Source organism: Brachypodium distachyon, chromosome 5, assembly GCF_000005505.3.
Source record: "Brachypodium distachyon strain Bd21 chromosome 5, Brachypodium_distachyon_v3.0, whole genome shotgun sequence".
In the NCBI taxonomy this organism is placed as follows: Eukaryota; Viridiplantae; Streptophyta; class Magnoliopsida; order Poales; family Poaceae; genus Brachypodium; species Brachypodium distachyon.
The window spans coordinates 8,711,715-8,732,466 of NC_016135.3; the positions used below are offsets into that span (position 1 = coordinate 8,711,715).

General features: G+C 49.8%; 1 protein-coding gene across 2 annotated transcripts; it reads left to right on the forward strand.

Moving 5' to 3' along the window:
- The first annotated feature begins 3,628 nt into the window (after positions 1–3,628).
- LOC100833546 (transcription factor bHLH78) lies at positions 3,629–6,746 on the forward strand. 2 transcript variants are annotated; one of them, XM_014895626.2, is made up of 7 exons: positions 3,629–4,329; positions 4,427–4,609; positions 4,835–4,900; positions 5,603–5,671; positions 5,784–5,855; positions 5,995–6,214; positions 6,315–6,746. In XM_014895626.2, exons 1-7 carry the CDS (start codon positions 3,724–3,726, stop codon positions 6,353–6,355), a joined length of 1,257 nt encoding a protein of 418 aa, XP_014751112.1. In that variant the 5' UTR covers positions 3,629–3,723; the 3' UTR covers positions 6,356–6,746. The 2 variants fall into 2 exon arrangements, with proteins under 2 accessions (XP_014751112.1, XP_003581118.1); XM_003581070.4 differs by having other exon boundaries at positions 5,995–6,746.
- The last annotated feature ends 14,006 nt before the right edge of the window (positions 6,747–20,752 follow it).

Consider the following 20,752-nt stretch of genomic DNA (forward strand, 5'->3'; position numbering starts at 1 on the left):
AGGGTACGCGTAGGGTTAGGGTTAGACCACGTTTTAGCTATTTTTGAGACTCTTGTTGATTGCGAGAAGCATTCATCTGGAATCATATACACCATATTCGTTTCGATAGGATGTTTGTTATTTACTGAAAGTTCGAACGTAATCTGTCGTTCCGCTGGGAATTGGAAGATTGCGAAACCGCTTGTGGTCGGTGGACTACTGCGCAAGTGTGTGGTGTTGCGAATTTCCATTGGGTTGCAAGTTCGTCGTGCGGCGACGGGTGAACAGCCGGAAGATTTGTAAAATTATACAAGTTATCCACGTTGCTCTCTGAGAAGATCGGGCCACCCCATATCATCTACCATATGCTGAGTTCTCATACAACAACAGTTTTCAAGCGAGTATCGGAATGGCACCATTCAAAGCTTTGTATGGCAAGAAATGCAGGACACCGTTGATATGGGATGGAGTAGGAGATCGTAGCCTATTCGGACCTGACATGATAAAAGATGCCGAAAAGAAAGTCAGGCTGATTCGAGACAGGCTTAAGATAGCTCAATCCAGGCAAAAAAGTTACGCAGATTCCAAGCGAAGAGAGGTCACATATGAGGTTGGTGACAGAGCGTAAAAAATTACTCCACTTAAAGCGACGGAAACAAAGACGCTACATTTATAAAAGCGTGTTCTACAAAAACGAAAATGCGCCTTTGCGAAGGCTACAGAAACATCAGCGCTCGGACCTGGTGGCGCTCTTGCCGGTGCATATAGAATTTGTAACTTTCGTATATTATGGCGCTGAAAGTCTGAAACCGGCACCATTTCAGCTACAAGATGTGTTTCTGGACCCTCTGCTGTGAGTCGGACGTATGATCCGATATCCACTCCACGGAACACGACCGAAATGCACGCGATGCAAGATCCGATATCCCCGAATGGCCGAGCCGGCCTCTTGCCGCTGGTCCAGCAAGGAAGAAAATTCAATTGGATCCGTCTATCGGGCACTCTGGTTCGAAACTTGGTGCAGAACTCGATGGCTTTCGCCAGGCTAGGTTGCCAAAATGAAATGATATCGTGTAAAAATGTTCGTCGCGCCAGTCCAACTCGTGGCCGGACATTTTCGATCGGTGTGCGTGTCACCCGTGGAAGTGCACTCTGAAGGTTATGGTTCACACAGTACACTTGCGCAAGAACAAACAAAGATACTCCACAACATATGATTCCACAACATACGTAGTTGTTCAGTTTGCTCATGCGCTAAATGAAGAAATTTTATAGCGTACTGTTCCTCGTGAGCTTCGACCGGGCTATCCGGCCATGCTTTTCTTTTGCTTTTGCAGCCGCAGCCGACAGGGGCGGAGGGGGTGTCAGCGATGGCACCGTCCAGACCTGGGCACCAATTGCAGCCGTCGCCGCTTCCCCTCCTTGTCGTGGCGGTCGACTCTCGATAACTGCTAGTATAGCTGAGACTGGCCGCCGATTTGAATATTCGGAGATCCAAGTCCAACAGACGGTAGATTTCGGCCGTGCGTACTGGCATTTATTTACAGCTGCCCATCGTCTCTACTCCAATCTGATCCATCTGGCCCTCTGCAGTGCAGCCAAAACCTTTATTAAACTCACTGTTTGGCCGGTAGCACCCAACTAACCAGGCCACCCCCCCTAAACGACCAGCTCTGATCACTGTTTGCGTTTGGAGCGCGAATGGTAAGGTGTGCACAACGTGCGTGATACCCGGTATTAGAGCTGAAACTTTGTGACCAGGGTACCCGTTGACCCTCTTTAGTTCAACCAAATGAACTAAAGTTTTCAAATGATACAACTTTTTAAAAAACTAGTTCATTTGTTTGAACTAAAGAGGGTCGGAGAGTACCCTAAGGGTCACCATGCTGCACCTCTACCAGATAGGCGTCACGGTTTCTGCGAAATCTCGATCTCAGTCCTCCTCCAGTTAAGGAGCATATGTTTCTAAATTTAACTTTGACCATCTGTCAGGCTTATAATATTTGGACTACATGATATAATTACACCACTACAGTCTTTTCCAAATACGAGTTGAATTGTATAATTTTTATGGCACGCAATATATATTACTCTATCTGTCCCAAAATAAGTGACTTAGATTTGTATAAATTCTTAGACAAATCCAGGTCACTTATTTTGGAACGGAGGGAGTATATATTATCTATCTAAATGATAACCAAAATCAAATTTCAAAATATATAAATGATTATTGTTAGGAAACAGATAGATTTGGCTTGTTTTGGTTTCGGCCCAAGTGGCCCATGTGCAGATTCAGCCGGAATTAATCACACATTGCTAGGTTAAAGAGAGTTGCACCAACATATAAACTCTTGCATTTCAAACATATATAACACCTCCGGGTTGATCCTTTTACACAAAGCAAGGACGAAAGTGCAAGAGAGAGGTGATATGATACTTGCGCCGGGGACATCTGCCAGCTAGCAAGGGTTTTAGCCCTCGGCGGCCCCAAGAACCCATTCCTAGTGCGAAAAACACCCCGTCCGTCTCAATTTGTGTCATTATTCGCCACAACAAGGGACCAAACAACATCAAAACCACAATATAGTGGCACGGGTCTGGAGGCCTGTGCTGTTGTGGTAAGTTCTTATGCTAGAATTTTTCAAAACAGAAAGGAACACAAAACGGTTTTGTTTAAAAAATTGAGAAATGACATTTAGCTTGTAAATATTGAAATCGTGACTCGATTTAACCTTAAAATAGAAAATGACCCCTCCCCCCCCCCCCCCCCAAAAAAAAATCTTCTTAGCTCGAAACCCCATACCTAAAAATATGACTGAAAATGTAAATCTTCTGTCCGCTTCGTAAATTGAAATATGGCGCTGAAATTTTGCAAAGAGGAAAATAGTTTCACCCGAGGAAATATAACTGGAAATAGAATAGGTATCTCGGTGAAACAGCGGCGAAAACAGTTTAGACTCCATCTTTCTAGTTAGCACCGTCTAATTTGGCCAAACACATGCCCATCCAGATTTACCCCACGATGAATTAATAAGAGTAAAATGCATAGAAGGACCTTTTTTTTTGCAAAGGTGCCAAGTTAGTCCTAATTCTTTGAAACTGCACGTTTGAGTTCCAATTGTTTCATAAGTGGTCCACTACAGGTCCTAATGTGGCTCAGGCGCGTCTCTGCTGCAGACGTGGCTACTTGGACCCACATGTCAGGTGAGAAGGTGGACTTCCTTTTGCAAAAACCCCTGCCTCTTTCTTCTTTCTCCCCGGTCAGTCCTTCACTCTCTTTCCCCTGCCCTTGCCGGTCTCTCTCCGCTCCCGTTTCCTCCCCGCCCTGCAGGGGGTAAGGAGTGACGGCAGGGTCTCGGAGGAGCAGGATGAGTCGGACAATGAGGAGAGGCGACGGGAGCGGATCTTAGCTTCGTGGATTTAGTCCTGCTCCGCACTGAATTCCTGAAAGGTAGAAACTGGATTGTTTCCGAACACACCCTTAATAGGTGATGATTAGTCCAAAGGCTTGGATGGATATACTTCCTGCAATCCACGAATTAAGTTATAAGTGACTCCCTCCGGAAATAAAACCTCGGGCATCACCGCACCCACCAATACGGTTACTTCCCTCCCGTTTTTCATTCATATATAACGGTCAACTACTATACCTCCTCCTCCTCCCCATTCCTCTCTTCTCCTCTCACCCGACCAAGACAGACAGTACATAGCAGACGCACCACCGCACGCTCCGAGCTGTCTCCAATGGCCAACGACCACTTCTTCCCCGGCGACTACTTCTCCTCCGGCCTCTCCGCGCCGTTCCTCGGCGCCTCATACGCGCAGGCACCGCCCAGCAGGTCATCAGGACTCGACGCCGCGGCCATGGCATTCGGGCTGCCGTGGGCCGACCAGCAGCTCCCGGGGGCCGCGGACTCCTCGGCCGCCACCACCACCGCGCACTTCGACTCCGCGCTCAGCTCCCTGGTCTCGTCTCCGGCCAGCGCCTTCTTCGCCCACGGCGGCGAGGACGACGTCGCCATTGGCGACCTGATCGGCCGGCTCGGCGGCATCTGCAACGGGGCCAGCGCCAACAACTCTTGCTACAGCACCCCGCTCAGCTCCCCTCCCCGCGGGCCTCCCCTGCCGCCCGCGGCTTTCCGGGCACTCGAGACCGGCAGGCTGTCACGGGTCTCCAGCAGCAAGTCGCTTGGCGCCCCCGCGACGGCATTGGAGTACGCCGAGGCAGAGGCGAGCCCCAACACGTCCGCGATGCCGGACCCGCCGGCCACGACGAAGGGAGCAGCGCGGAAGCGCAAGGCCCCGGCTAAGTGCAAGGCGAAAGCAGAGCCCTCTCCTCCTCTCCCCGCGGTAAGTGCACGGGACAGTTGCTCTCGTCTCACTGATCTCATTGGCACCAATTCCAAATCCGTTAGTAGTGATGTCAAATTCCTGGCACAAATTTCAGACGGCGGTGACCAATGCGATCCCGAAGCGGCCAAGGGTCACCGACGGCGGCAGCAGCGACGAAAACGCCGCCGTGCCGGCTAAGGTGGAGCTGGAGGAGGAGAAGCCGGAGCCGGTGAAGGACTACATCCATGTGAGGGCAAGGAGGGGACAAGCAACCGATAGCCACAGCCTCGCGGAGAGGGTACGCTACCTCACCCGGCCTAGCTACTCATCCATTCATTAGTTCCCAAATCCAAATGCACGCCACTGTAATTAACTAATCACTAGGGCGTAATTGTTGGCGAATTAACCTCCCTTTTTAGTACTACTGCTACTAGCCATTAGTTTTACCTTGATGGTAGTACTGGTTGCTGCTATTCAATTTGCTCTAGCAAGTGTGAACCCTTTGCTTCTTCTTGGTTGGTAGGTGAGGAGGAAGAGGATCAGTGAGAGGATGAAGCTGCTGCAGTCCCTGGTGCCAGGCTGCAATAAGGTATGAACACAACGCGGCAGCAGCAATTTCTCTTGCAAGTCAAAATTCTCATAATTAAACTAGCTTTAGGGTTAGCATATCAAGATGTGTATTCAGATAATGACAGTGTTTCGGCGACTGTGCCAATGTGTAAAATACCTTTGCAGAAACGAATGTGCTATTACTTGATGTTCTTGTCAGCTACCACTTGTTAGCTAATTACAGTACTGAAGAAGCAGTAATAAAAATATCTATTCGAGTTTAATATTTGATAGTACCTAGCTAGCAGTTGGACTTTTTGATGCTAGCTAGGAGAGCTACTCCTCCACCGAAAGTAAGAACAAAGTGAGCTAGTATATCCTATATATGGTGAATTCTGGACTTTGGAAGCAGTAATAAAGGGAGCTAGTATATCCTATATAGCCCCCCATCTCATGTGGTCCAATTTTAGTGCATGCACCAGAAGTAGTTGTAGTATTAATCAGTTGTGCGAGGTGTTCCTGTCCTGCCTTTCTTGAACGATGACTTGTTAATCAATCAACCGATTAGGTAATTAAATTGAGAGGATGGTGGTGGTTTAGGTGGCGCCTAAGATTACTTTAGTCCCCAATTATTGGGGACGGCAGTCAAATTTTTGTTTGGTTTTCATTTGTTTAAATTTTATATTTGTGTTGCTTAGTTAGTAAATCATTGATTCCTCACATGCAAATGTGCGGTGGACAGATCACCGGCAAGGCTCTCATGCTCGACGAGATCATCAACTACGTCCAGTCGCTGCAGCGTCAGGTCGAGGTAATTAAACAGCAATTGATTGATCATCAAACTTCTTCGGGAACTTGGCCCTAAACAGAAATGCATTTCTGAAAGAAAATTAGTTAATTTGAGCTATACTTGCATGCTACAGTTCCTCTCCATGAAGTTGTCGACGATGAATCCTCAGTTGGACTTGGACGGGCAGTACAAGCCATCAAAAGATGTTAGTTCATAGGACACTACTGCTCAATCAGACGGCTGGGATCGAGCGATGAATGGACCGATTTCTCGGTCTCGGCCGTCAATTTCCATATGCGAGATCAATATCATATAACGTTGTCCTTGCGCAAAACTATTTTCAGATGAACCAGGTTACAATGCCGGCCTACGCGTCTGACGAACCAGCCGGCGCCTTCTCCTACGCCAGTTCACCCGCCGACTCGTTTGCCATGGGCTCCGCCGTTGCACACCATGGGCTAGAGCTACAAGGCACCTTCAGCTGGGAGCATGACCTGCAGAGCATGGTTCAGATGGGGGGAGCCAGCAGCAGCAGCCACAGCCAAGATCCCCATGCTTTCTACGGCAAGTGAAAAATCAGACCGTTCACCGGTTCTGCAATTGACTGATTCTGGGTTTTGTCCATGTTTTGTTGAGGTTTCCTGTTTGGTGTCAATGAATGCAGGCCAGCAGACGACAGTAAATCACATGAAGGTTGAACCATAAATGTGCCTGCCCCTTCTGTACATACGCCAGCCACCGTACTACTCCTCCCCTCTTCTTTTCCCTGAACAGCAGCAGCAGCTCCAAACTAACAATCATCACTACATGACTTCTCTCTGCGCAACTGGGGCGTGCAGAGGAGTGTTAGGGCCCACATGGGAAAAAGGAACGGAAAGAGAAGAAAAAACGAGAGAGGAGGTTTCAGGCTTTTGGGTGCAGATGCATGCAGAAACTGCAGAATTTAGGGTGTGTCTTGTATGAATTTGGGTGTATTTGTGTTGAAGATGGCAAAAGGCGCCAGGTGTTAGTGTTGTCATTTTTTTTTTTGAAAGCTAGCAGGAGAACCGCTAGGATTTCATTATAGAAGAAAGGCTGATGGCCAAGTACAAAAGAAGAGACAAAGCCTGGAAGCCATGCGTCTAGACTCTCGGAAAAAACCAAAGAAAACCCAAAACCGGCTGCCAAGGCAGACCCAAAGCAAACAACAACAAACACTTAACCGGGGTCAAAGGGGATAAGGCCACCAGCAAGCTTCCAATGCAAGGCCTCGTCACCAATCCTGACGAGCAGGCCATCAAGGGTCATGCGAGCGTCATCAAAGGTTCGACGATTACGCTCCTTCCAAATTTCCCAGCAGGCAAGCGTGGCCAAGGAGCGAGCGCATTTTGCCCAAGAGGAGCAGGACGTCGAGGACGATAAGGATCTGCACCACTCCGGAGTAGAACCGCGATCATCCCAGGAGCTCGGGTCAAAGGAAGGGATTGCGAATTGAGAAGCAAGCTTCCGCCAAACCTGCTGCGACCAGGAGCAATCACGAAGCAAGTGTTCAGCCGTCTCGAGGTTCCGAACGCAGAGGGGACAGAAGTAGTTGTTTTCCCAGCCCCGACGGAGGAGAACGTCTGCCGTGAGGATGCGACCTTGTATAGCCGTCCAGATGAAGAAACGGCACTTCAAAGGCGCCCAAATCTTCCAAATAGAGCTGAGAAGAGGCACTTTGATTGCCCCCATGAACTGAACGGTGTAGGCAGACTTCGACGAATAGGAACCGGACTGGGAGAAACGCCAGGCGATTGAATCCTCCACCCCAGGGCATACGGTGATGCCATCGAGGAGGGCCGCCAGATGGGCCAGCTCTAGGCACATCTCCACGGAAAGCCCGTGGGCCAGGTCCAGGAGCCAGCTAGCAACTCCAGAGAGCCAGCTATCAAACCAGAAGGAGGCGCGCCTCCCATTGCCCAAGGTCACCACCATAGCCGCCGAGAAAAGAAGGCGATCCTTAGGCGAGCAAGGGGCAGAGAGATCCGAGGGACTGGGAGAGGGAGCTGACCATAGCTTCCATAGCCAACGGAGCCGGAGGGCACGTCCAAATTTTTCAAGGTCAAGCACACCAAGTCCACCAAGGGAAGTAGGACGACAGATCGCATTCCAAGAGATTCTGCAACGGCCACCGTGGCAGGAAGCCTCACCCTTCCAGAGCCACACCCGGCACCGAGCATTGATCCACCTGATGAGCCAAACTGGGAAGCGGTGGACAGACATCATATAGATAGGCAGAGCACCTAGGACAGCCTTCAGCGGAACCAGATGGCCGCCAAGCGAGAGGAGTTTGCCCTTCGAAGCGGAGAGTTTACTGCCAAACTTAGCCATGAGCCCAACAAAATCCATCTTCCTAAGGGAGCGTAAGGCCAGAGGCATCCCCAGGTAGGTGCACGGCAGAGAGTGAATAGGGATGCCAAGAGGTGACAAAATGCCAGCAAGGTCAAGGCCGTCACATCATATAGGCAGAGCCGAACTCTTGAGGAAATTAGTGCGTAGCCTGGAAATATCTCCAAAGGTGCCCAGCAGCAGGCTAGTCATATGCGCGTCGGCCAAGGAGGGGTTGATAAAAAGAGCAACATCGTCCACATAGAAGGAGCAGCGAGCCCGAGGGGTACGACCTCGCAGTGGCGAGAGGAGCCCAGCCTGAGTCGCAAGGTCAAACATGCGGTGAAGCGGATCCATGGCCAGAATGAAAAGGAAGGGGGACAATGGATCGCCCTGTCGCAGCCCCCGGCGGTGCCAGATCCTCTCCGAAGGGAAGCCGTTGACGAGCACCATCGAAGAGGAGGAGAGTAAGATCAAAGCGATCCAGTCGCGCCACCGATCGCTGAAACCACGAGCCTTGAGCATGTCAAGAAGGTAGACCCAGGAGATGGTATCAAAGGCTTTGGCAATATCCAACTTCAGGATGGCAGGAGTGCGTGTCTTGTGGAAGCGACGGGCAAGGTTTTGAACGTGAAGGAAGTTATCTTGAATGGAACGACCTTTGACAAATGCACTCTGACATGAACCAACGAGATCATCAAGGCGAGGGGCCAGCCTCCGTGCCAGCAGCTTCATGAAGGTCTTCATGAGGCTATGGATCAAGCTGATGGGCCTAAAATCCGAGATCCGCTCCGGCTGTGACTTTATAGGAATAAGCACCATAAGGGCGTCATTGACCTGGTGAAGGGACCTGCCCCGTAGGGAGAAAATGTGATCAAAGGCGAGGAAGATGTCCATTTTGATGATTTCCCAGCAGGACCGGTAAAAACTACCCAGAAAACCATCTGGTCCCGACGCCTTGTCCATAGGCATGTCCCAAATAGCGTCCTTAATCTCCTGCAGCGTGAAAGGGGCGTCCAGGGCAGAAAGGTTGGCCGAAGGAAGCTGCAGGCCATCCCAGAGAAAGCTAGAGGAAGACTCGCTAGGCGCCCCGAGAATGTTTGCAAATTGTTGATGAGCACATGAGAGCAGACGGGACTGGTCTGTAACGATCTCACCAGAATCGGCAACCAAGGAGTGAATGGCATTTTTCTTCGAGCGGCCATTGGCTTTAAGATGGAAGAATTTAGTGTTTGCATCACCAGCCTTGAGCCAATTGACGCGAGCGCTTTGTTTCTGCTTGATACGAAGGAGAACCGCAAGGCCAAGGATACGAGATTTCAGGCCTGCTCGTAACGACGCTTCCTTCGGCGAAAGAGCATGAAAGTCTTGCGCAGAATCGAGGTGCAGAACAATTTCCTGGGCAGCGGAGAATTGGAGTTGAAGGTTTCCAATATAGACGTTGCTCCAAGTAGAGAGAGCCTTGCCCACACGGCGAAGACGGGTGTTGAAAGCCGAGATGGGATCCCTGCGTTCAACAGGTTGTGCCCAAGACTGGGCGACGACCTCCTGGAAACCGGCGAGAACTGCCAGTGGATTTCGAAGCGGAACCGGCGAGGAGTCTTGAGGAGACCAGCATTGACCAAGAGTAAGGGGCAATGGTCGGACATGTCGGAAGACTGAGGTAAAAGCTTGGCTGCCGGGAAGCGTAACCACCACTCCGCATTGCCGAAGGCACGATCCAACCTGACCAGGGTAGGGGGGGATTGTTCATTGGACCAGGTGAAGCGGCGACCAATAAGATCAGCTTCCCGAAGACATGAAGAGTTCAGTGCCTGGCGAAAGCGCAGCAGCCAGCAGCGGGAAACGTTATCGTTGTTCTTGTCCCTGGGGTGTGTGATCAGATTGAAATCACCAACGACGCACCAAGGGCCCGACATACTAGCATGAATGGAACAAAGCTCATCAAGGAAATCTTGTTTGCGGCCATCGTCATGAGGCCCATACACGGTCGTAAGGCACCAGGGGTCACAGCCAGCCTGGGAGAAGCGAGCAGTAATAGAGAATTGGCGCACCACAATCTGGTCCACAGCGTACAGATCAGTACGCCAGAGAAGGATAACGCCACCACGCGTGCCCTCCGCATTGAGCACCGCAGCACCAAGCAGCAGCCTGCCAGCAAGCTCCTCACGACAGGATTCAGTAAACGCGGCCAGCTTTGATTCTTGTAAGCACATGATAGAACATCGCGAGCTAGCAAGAAGTTGGTGAACAAGCAGGCGACGCACCGGGCAGTTCAAGCCGCGCACATTCCAGTTAAGCAGAACAAGGTTTTCATCCATTAAAATACAAGCAGGCGATCGAAATAAGCCAGGCGCCGAGTGCGCGGGCACAAATCCAAGTTACAGACCACAAACAAAGCCAGGCGTCGTGTGCGCGGGCACAAATACAAATTACAGACCACAAATGATGCCAGGCGCCGAGTGCGCGGGCATAAATCCAGATTACAGACCATAAAAAATGCCAAGCGCCGAGTGTGCGGGCAGCTAAGATAATAAGACAACAAAGCCAAGCGCCGAGTGCGCGGGCAGCTAAGGGGCTTCGGCCAGGCGCCGAATGCGCGGGCGGAGAAGCAACAAACAGACGGATACATGACCAGCAGCATACAACCAGGTCCAACGCGATACAGTGGGGGCTTGTGATCATTGGAACAATGACAGGCACCCGTGGGGAAAACACGCTCGGCGGATCACCCCTCCATGGCCACCAGCTCGTCCAGGATCGCCTGCAGTTCAGCATCAGGCAGATCAATCTTCGCAGCAGTGTTGACACCAGTCAGATCAGCAAGCTCCTCGGACTGGGAGGGCGGCAGGGGGTTCCTGAAGAAGCTCAGGTACATCTTCAGAGTGTCGTCGTTGAAGTCAGCTTCGTTCTCAATGAGACCCAGACGCCTGCAGATCACCGCCTGTGAGCTTCGGGTCTTCATATAGGACCGGGTCTTGGTGAAGCGCGCAGCCTTGCGAACGGAAGAGAAGAGCCTTTTCCTGACTGGAGACTTGGCAGGCATAGCACCATGGTCGATCAGCGGCATACCCAACAGGGACGGCGACAGGACAGACGCGATCTTGGACATGAAACGGCGCTGCTCATCCACCTGGAGGGATGCCACGCGGGCCGTAATGGCATCCAGCAGCCCAGGCCCGGAGAGATTGGCCTTCTCGGGAGCACGGCGGGCCCGGATCTCTTCCTCAGAAACAACGAAGTCGGAGATGCAGGGCGCAAGACCTTCAGGGATAGTCACGAGCTGGGCGCCGGGCCCAAAGACGAGGTCGACAGCCGGCCCGGAAGACAGCCCAAGGACGTTAGACGACTCCGGAGGCGGCCCAAAGACACGCAGCGGGGAGCCAAAGGAGCCCAGTTTTGGGAATGGACCCGTGATGGGCCAACCAACTTCAGCAGCAGCAGGTGGGGCGAGGATGCTTCGACAGGGGCTCAGAGGTGGACAAAACGCAGATTGCTCACAGAGCATGGGCTCCAGGGGCGATGACCAAAAGGAGGACAGCCAAGCGTTGGCATCCACGTTGGAGCAGAGACCCCACAGCGAGGAATCATCCATGGAACCCAACTGCAGGCAGGAAGGCGAGAACAGCATCTTTGGAGAGTCGGGCAGCACAGGCAGACCGGTTGCAAGCAGGGTACTGTCAGCCGGGACAGAGAAGCCAGCAGACGGAGCATCGATCTGCGGGAAACAGTCAGTAGCAGGTGCCTTGCCTCTGGTCTTGTCCGGACGCACCCCAGCAGCGAGGAGAACTTCATCGAGCGGCGAGATCGCCGCCATCGGGGAGGACAGCGGGGACTCCAGAGTAGCCGTCGTCGAAGCGGCATCAGGCGGCGAAACGGCAACAGGCGACGAAACGGCATCAGGCACATGTGGGGACGCCAACAGGTGAACCGGGGCAGCGGGCTGAACAGGCAGAGGATGCGGCAGGCTCCTGGACAGCGGCGGAGGGGCCGAGGAGCGCCGGAGCAGAGAGCCAGCCAGCACCGCGGTGGGTCTCGGAGTTGTTTAATTAGGAGCTTGTCACATAATCCAATCAAGTTAAACAACTATTGCTTAATTAGGAGCTTGTCAGGTAAAAACTTTGGTGACAAGTATAGCAATTGTCTGATCACAGTAGTAAACAATTGCATAACCAAATGTGTGCAGCAAAAGAAAACCGCATTAACCATGTCTAAAATATTTTGCAACCTCCTCATTTAAAAGTTAGTAGGATCATGACCAAGACCATGACCAGGAGGACCATTAGCATCCAGATCATCCCGAGAAAAATGATTCAACACCCAGCGCTCATGGTATTCTTCACCCATGGCCATAAGGAAATTGCGCTGAACTTGTAATTCTGGCTTGCAAAGGTACATTCCTACTGCCATCTTATCATCAGATGGCGATGCAATATTCTTAAGCATGTTCCAAAGCGGAGCATTTGGATCTGGCGGGAGGGGGGGGGGGAGGGTTTGTATTGGTTTTGTAAGGTTTTCCTTGATCCCCACCAGAGTACTAGTAAGCATGACATCCATATCATTGTCATCACATGCTGCAGCCGGGGACTTGGTTTTTTTGTTTGATTGTGACGCCTTTTGTTTCCCAGGCCTTTTGAAATTCTTCTTGTTAGGCTTCAGACCGCCAACATTAGCTGCAGCGACCGCTGCCACCTCCTTACAATCATCACTATCTGACTCAAGCTTGTTTGAATCTTCTCCATCAGGACACTTTGTTTCAGCATAGGCAGACATGTCATTTATGTTCTCTTGTGTATCACATTCATTGTCAGAATCAGCAGCAGTAGAAGGATCATGCATAAATGTTCCATCGGCTGAGGATCCACTAAACAACTCTTGTAACTTGTCAAAGAACTGAATAGGTTTTGTGACAATTCCACGATCATTGACCTGCAAGGAAAGGTTCATGACGATCTGCAAAAATAGGTTCCAAAATATATTTTTCAAGTGATAAAGTCATTACCAATAGTTCATCCAGAGCAGATTTGGAGAGGCTAAACGTTTTTGTGACATCGTCCCAACCATTTGATCTTTATGGCAAGTTACAAGTGACCAAGTCTCTTTATGACGTCTATAGTGACGATGAACTTGATCCACAGTGTAAGTACTTTCATATTTCTCATTGACTACTTTTGTACAAGCAGTGTGATGTAGCTTCTTGAAAACAGTTTTTGCCGGCATCTCCATCCTCTTCTCAATGTACCAATCAAGGACAAATTCAGATAAAGCTGGAGGCCAATGTATAGGTTTGGCCCTAAGTCCTGATGCCCCAACTCTATTAGTGTACCAAACAAACCTCAGGCCAGTCACAGGCAGGTGGTCAGGCATTTTGGGTCAGGGTAGCAATCAAACAGGCCCATAGTCAGGTTGGCATGTTCCTAAATGGGCTGTACCTGATCCTATCACACAGTTGAACCAAAGAAATGATGGCTTCAGAAACTAATACAACACCTACAAAAAGCAAAATACAGGGGGAAAGTTACAACCACTAATTGGTAGTAGTAATTAATTACAACGAGATCCACTTGCCTCGATCAGTGTTAATGAGCTTTGTTACCACATTGGCAATGATTGGTAGATGGGATGTGTCTGTTGCCATATCCTAATCACACAGCACGGGGTGTGCATTCGGTTTTTCGGTTCGGTTAATACGGTTTTTTGATTAATTCGGTTTATATACTTCAGTTAATACGGTTACGTATAAAAATACGGTTCGGTTTCAGTTATAACCAAACTAACCAAAATTGACGCGAATTCTTGAGCCACACATAAATTGTATACACATGTCTCAACAATCTGATAACTCGTAATAAAGAAGAAAATCCAAATTTTGGCATGAGCTCTCATGAAATTATCACAAAATGACAAGTCATAATTCATAACACACACAATTCAGTACATAGTTTAGCACACAGCCACACATATAGTCCATTCATGACACCATAACACACACAAGTCAGTTCATGGTCTAGCACACAGCCATACACACATAGTCTAGCACACACACAATTCAGTTCAGCACACATAGTTTAGCGGCAGCCTGTTCGTATCTTTCGAGAGATGAATAAGGACTCGGGCCAGTACCAGCCCAGTCTGCAGAACTCCTTTCCCGGCCCCAGGAATAAGGAAGACCCAAAGTCCCAAAATCACAATGCTATATTTTCCTACGAGATTGGAAGAATGCTCCGGTGAAGTCTCTCCTCCGACCACCTCCATGGAGGAGAATGCAGTTGAGGCGATGCTGCAACAAGCAGGCACGTGCGACTGCTTACCGCGAGAGCTCACGCCGTCGACGCCGAGGAGCCACATCTACCTCGCTTCTGCATCTCTTCCCCCTCCATCTCTAGCGGACTCTATTTCTTCCCTCCGCAGTGAATTTCTTCCCTTCCGCATCTCGCCGCGCCTGGCTAGGACTCTGCGCCTCCCGGTGGGAGAGACCGAGAGGGGGAGTGGGAGTGGGCTGGCGGCGGCTCGGTGGGAGAGACCAAGGGAGGGAGTGGGCTGGTGGCGGGGCGGCTCGGTGGCGGCCCGATGCCTCGACCTCTCGACCGCGAGAGGAACGACGGGAGTGGAGGCGGTCAGGGGAGCGTCAGGCGGAGCCGCGGAGGCGCTCTGTGTCGATGGTCGATTGGATTAGGTCAAGGCAGGCGAGGCTCCGCTACGAGGTTAGATGGGACGGTAGGAAGTTGGGCTGGGCTGGGCGTGGCGCCCGGCGTGAAACGAGACGAGGGGACCGGGAGTCTGAGTTTTCCGGGTTCTTTTTTTAACCGAACCGTCGGTTTAAAACCGAGAAAACCGAATCTGATACGGTTAGTTGTTAGGCTAACCGGAAACGGAACAGAAAACCGTTCGGTTTGGCCTGGTTATTTCCTGCGGTTTTCGGTTTCTGGTTCGGTTTTGTATAGGGTGATCACGCACCCTTGGCACACAGTATGCGTACTTTGTGTGTGGAATCCAGCTGGCATGTGGGCCCCATCGATGTCATCATTCCCTGCTCCATTTTCATCAAAGTCACCATCCCTGCTCCACTTTTAATTGGCTTTTCTTCTCTTGTGCGTGTACAGCTTCCACGTTGCTACCAAGCTGACAACACGTTTGTAAATTAAAGAGATTGCACTTTTTGGGGCCTTTAATTCCGTTGGTAATTCTTGTTGTTTTGTGAGGAGGTGTGGTTCTTTTTCCTCCATCCGAAAGTCCTATGATGTGACAATGGCCGCTCCTTTTTTTCTTTATGCGGACATGGAGTTGGTGAGTAGTACATAACTAATTTCACCGACGAGAAAAGAGACCGAGCCAATGCATGCCATACTGCAAGGATTTGAAATCTCATGCTTTCTTGGGTCCTCAGGAAAAAGGTTAATGCACTGGAATGTTCAATAGTGGGCAAAGAAGAATAGGACACTGAATCATGTCATTGATATCAGAAAACAGGAAATGTAATAAACTTTTTTTTTTGAGAAAAATGGCAGGAACTCTGCCGTTCAATTAAGAAAAGAAAGACTACATCAAGCTTTAGTTAAATGGCCAAAGCAAGAAGAAACCCCATACAACACGTACTACTCACTCAACTGCTTGCGCAACTACAACTGTAGGCCTCGTTGCCACCCTAAACTCTTGAAATTCCTCACGACAGGCAAAAGCAACATTCTCCTCGTCCTTAGCTTGATGTTGAAAAATACGACGATTTCTCTCTTTCCACACGCTCCAGAAGGTATAAATTGATAAGGCCGTCAAAATCTCGCTTCCTGGTTTCATCAAGCTCCCACCATTCGTCGATGGAGGAGGCAGTGCTGATCGTGGATGGAGGATCCCCAAACCATAGCCTAACCCAATCCCAAACCTTCCTAGTGAAAGGGCAGGTTCTGCAAAGATGGTCAATGGTTTCAGGGGCTTCATTATAGAGCACACAAAGGTCCTCATGATCCCAGCCTCTTGCAGCAAGATTATCGGCGTGAGGATTTTCCCATGGAGCATCGTCCACGCGAAGAATTTGCACTTTGGCTCCGCACGAGCTTTCCAAATTTTGGTGGCCTCAAAGCCAGGGAAAGAACCCACGAACTGCGCCTGGTAAGCCGAAGCCGCTATATAATCTCCATTGGCCGTTCATTTCCAGAAGATGTTATCAACCATTTGGGGTTGCAGCTGGATTCTAGCAATGATCTCAGCAAGGTAGGCGAACTCTACCAGCTGCTCAAAGGAGGAGATACCCACACGAATCCAGTTATCCTGGTGGAGTTCCTTCTGAACAGTCCTCTTTTTGCAGGAAGCAACTTTAAAAAGATTGGGGAAAAGTGATTTGAGATTTGTGCCCTCGACCCAACTGTCGTGCCCAAATAAGGCCTTCTCCCCGTTGCCCAAAATCACTCGAGTAGAAGCTCTGAAAAACTCCAGATCTTTTTCATCACATGGAAGTTTGGAGCCAACCCATGGCCGGTTGGGAGCCTTCCATTCCAACCAAGGCCACCGCATACGTAAAGCCATACCGAAGCGCTCCATGTCGGAGATTCCCAAGCCACCAAGACACTTAGGTCGGCAAATAGTCCGCCAATTAACCAGAGCTTTTCCTTTGCAGTTGAAATCATGGTTCTTCGCCTTCCATAAGAAAGCTCTTCTGATTCTATCCAGCCGCTTGTTCACCCATTTGGGCAAGTTGAAAACAGTCAGATGGTATGTGGAGATGGAAGATAGGGTGGATTTCACCAAAGTGAGCCTTCCCACCGCCGATAACATTTTTGACTTCCATCCCCGCAGCCTCTTCTCGGAGACCACAGGTGGAGCGGCAAGCCAAGGTATTTGCACGGGAAGGAGCTCAAAATAGCCGGAAAGGACTGCAAGAGAGGATCGACGTCCATGTTCTCACACCGCATAGGAAAAAGGTGAGTTTTTTCCAAATTAATGTGGAGACCAGAAGCATCACCGATGGTCTTCAAAATGCTCAGAATTGTAGTAATTCATGAGGGTCGGGGTGCGTGAAAATCGCAGCGTCGTCCGCATATAAAGACACCCTGAGAGATGCGGCAAAATTGTCGAAAGAGCGCAGAATCTCGTGATGCGATGCGAGCTTCAAGATTTTTTGCAACGAATCGATGGCGAGGATAAAGAGCATTGGGGAGAGGGGGTCTCCCTGGCGCAGACCACGAGCATGCAGAAAAGGGGGACTCGGCTTGCCATTCAGAAGAACACCTGATGACAAGGAGGCAAGGAGAGTGCAGATCCAATCCCTCCATTTTTGCCCAAAACCGAGGGCCCGCAGGCACTCCAGGAGGTAAGGCCAACTAATGGAATCAAAAGCTTTGGAGATATCAAGCTTCAAGAAAATGGAAGGAACATGCGCCAAATGGAGCTCCCTTATGCGGTTTTGGATGTGCAAAAAATTGTCGTGGATGCACCTTCTCTTGATAAAAAGCACTCTGATTGACAGAAACCAAATCATTAAGCAAAGGCGCCAACCGATTTGCGAGGAGCTTTGCAACAATTTTAGCAAAATTGTGGATAAGGCTGATAGGACGGTAATCAGCCATGCCCAAAGCCCCCTCTTTTTTCGGCAGCAGAATGATGTTGGCGGAATTGAGGAGGTGAAGCCGAGAAGAATTAAGGTTAAAAAAAAGTTGCACCGCTTCAAGCAGATCCTTCTTGACAATGTCCCAGCAAATTCTGAAGAAAATTCCAGAAAACCATCTGGACCAGGAGCTTTTTTCGGAGGTAAATCAAAGATGGCATCCCGCAGCTCATCCTCCCCGAAAGGCTCTTCGATCTGCTCCAAAGGTGTCGCATCGTAGCCCAAAGCAGCCCAATTGAGAGTCGAATTGCGACTAGAGGGGTCAACGAGATGCACGCTGAAATGGTCATGAATCACCTTTTCTTTGTCAGCGTGACCGGGGAAGGTGCCGGTTGGAGATTGGATAAAAAAATTTCTTTGCCTTCCATTTGCCCGAATGTGGAAGAAACGAGTACACGCGTCTCCTTCGCGCATCCAAGTGAGCCTGGAGCGCTGCCTCGCCATCGATTTTTGGGCGGCGGCAAGCCCCAAAATTTTTAATTGGAGACTTTTTCTAAGCCCCCTTTCCCCAACTGAGAGCTCTCTATTATCCATGGCCACATCAAGCTGACCAATAAAGATTTGGGCTGCAGCCATCTGGAGCTTAATGTCGCCAACGTTGGATTTGTGCCATTTCTTCAGAGCCTTAGTGTGAAATCATATGTGATATGTAACATTGGCAAGTGTTTTAAGCGAAACATTGATGTGGATACTTTGGATAATATAGATACGTATGTGATCACATGTATCATGTTTTGGACTTAGTGATTTGCTATTGGTGTGTTGATCCATTAGTTTCTTATGTGAAAAACATGGCGTGAGTTGTGTAGAAATTACCCTGAGTCAAGTCGTGGACTTGTGCTCGTTCTGATTATTCGTATGTTCGCTTTCAGGTGTTTCCGGAGCTAGAGGAACATGGTCGATGACGTGATCGAGGGACGAAGTTTGGGAGAAGCTGAGGTCGAGGATCAAGGTCATGCGGGACGTTCGTGCAAAGGAGCAATGGAAGTGAAGGCTACGATGATCCGGGAGGGCACCGGTTTCTCGTACGTTATTTATACTGGAGATGTACAGTGTTGGAGATATTCGACATGTTATGGTCGAGTTTCGAAGACATCACAATGAGAGTTGATGGCATGGAGTGGCATCGACGTGACGACACCTAGGTCCAGTTCTGGCTGGTTGAGAGCTGTTAAAGACTGAACAATAGGGTCCACAAGATAGCGTTCGATGGAAACGTGGTCCACATGAAAATTGTGCGGGTCATCGAGACGAACAACTTCTCTTTTGGAGTCATCTCGATCCAAGGTCGTATGGGGGCTCCACGGGTAGAATACCGACCGGGACAGAGGAGTTCGTGTTGGATTCGGATTCGGTTTAGGAGGGCGTCTAGGCTAGGGTTTTAGTAAGGACGTGAGGGAACTCAGAGCTACAGATCTAGATCAATTCTTGGAGAGTTCTTTGATGCATGGTTGCATCTTTTGTAAACGATCGACATCGTTGCGATAAAGAGATTCGTTGACGGGTGTCATTTCTGTTCTTCTCGGATCTTCATGGAATCTTCGTGCTAGATATTTCCAATACTTTGGTGCAGCTTTCTCAAAAGATCATAACATGTTGCTGCAGGTTTCTCACGAGATCAAGGGAAGATTGCGATTAATTCATCTTTCTTGTTATTCCTCGAAATCAATTATAGATTAATTCTCGTAACTTTCTGTCACCTGTTACTGTTTTGATCATATCTTTTGATTGGTACGTCCGATTGAGTTGATTCTTGTTGCGTTGGTTAGATAATTTCAATACCTTTCTTTTACATACTCATACGTAGTTTTTGGTTCATCTAATCAAAAGTTACGGCTGTTTTACTATCACCGACAGAAACGTGATTTAGGGTTTGAACTTTCGGAAAAAGTTTTAATTTGCTTCCGCGCAATCATTCAACCCCCCCCCCCCCCCCCTCCTCTGATTGCCTATCTCGATCTCACACTTAGCTACGCGTCGCAGCTTGATGTGGAGCCGCCGGAGCGGATCAGCAGAATAGACGTGTATGTTCCAAGCATTCGTCACCACATCAAAGAAGCCTCCAAAAAGTTTCAAATTTGAAGGTCCTCGGAGGCCGAAAGGAGTTGTCGCCGAAAAGAAGAAGGGGGCAATGATCCGAGAGGACGACAAGGAAAGCTTGGATGAAGGCCGAGGGGAAAGCCTCTTCCCAATCTGTCGAGCAGAAACATCGATGCGAGTGAGAGTTGCGGCAGCCTGCTCGTTAGACCAAGTGAATTTGCGTCCAACAAGCGGTATCTCCAGCACCTCCATAGCATCAAGGCCCGAACGAAACTTGGCCATGAGTCTTCTGTTAAGACGGTCGTTGTTCTTATCCTCAGCTTTATAGATGAGGTTAAAATCTCCAATAATTAGCCACTCATTTTTTAGCTCAGCCCGGAGGGCCACGATTTCATCAACGAAAGCCATCTTTTCATTCTCCCCTTGAGGGCCGTAGATGCCGGTTAAGGACCAAGCAAAACCATCCTCCCGAGATGTTATGGTGACAGAAAGGCTATTTGTTGTTGGCTTGACATGGGAGAGAGAGAAGAAATTAGAAGAGCAGGCAAGGAGGGTGCCACTTCTGGTGCCCACTGCTGGCAGGAAGGCAAAATGGTCGACGAAGGCGTGGCCTAACGTTCGCTCGACAACGCTGGCCTCAACATTCTCAAGCTTTGTTTCTTGGAAACAGATTATAGAGGCTCTGGAATTTTGGACAACACATCTAACAGCATCTTGCTTAGCTCCAGCATTGAGCCCTCTCGCATTCCAGGAAAGGACAATGACATCTTTCACAGTCATGGGTAACACTGGCGGAGGTACGTGGAGGCTAACCTGGGCCACAACCCCCCCTTTGAAAAGTGCAAAAAGTAATTAAATAGATATCTTCAGGCCCAGCCCATGAAAAGGGCAGCCCAACAACACGCATGTTCTCCTCCAAGCACCAAAGCACGGACCCTTCCCAGTTCCCAATCCCAAATCGCTAATGGCATGGCGTTCCTCATTCCCCTTCTTTCCTGCTCAGTTCTCAGTTCTCACATTCTGGCGGCATCCACGTACTGCAGCAGTGCAGCAGCAACTGCAGCCTGCAGCACGCACACCGGCACACGGCTTGCCGCCCGCTTGGCCTGCGGCCGCCG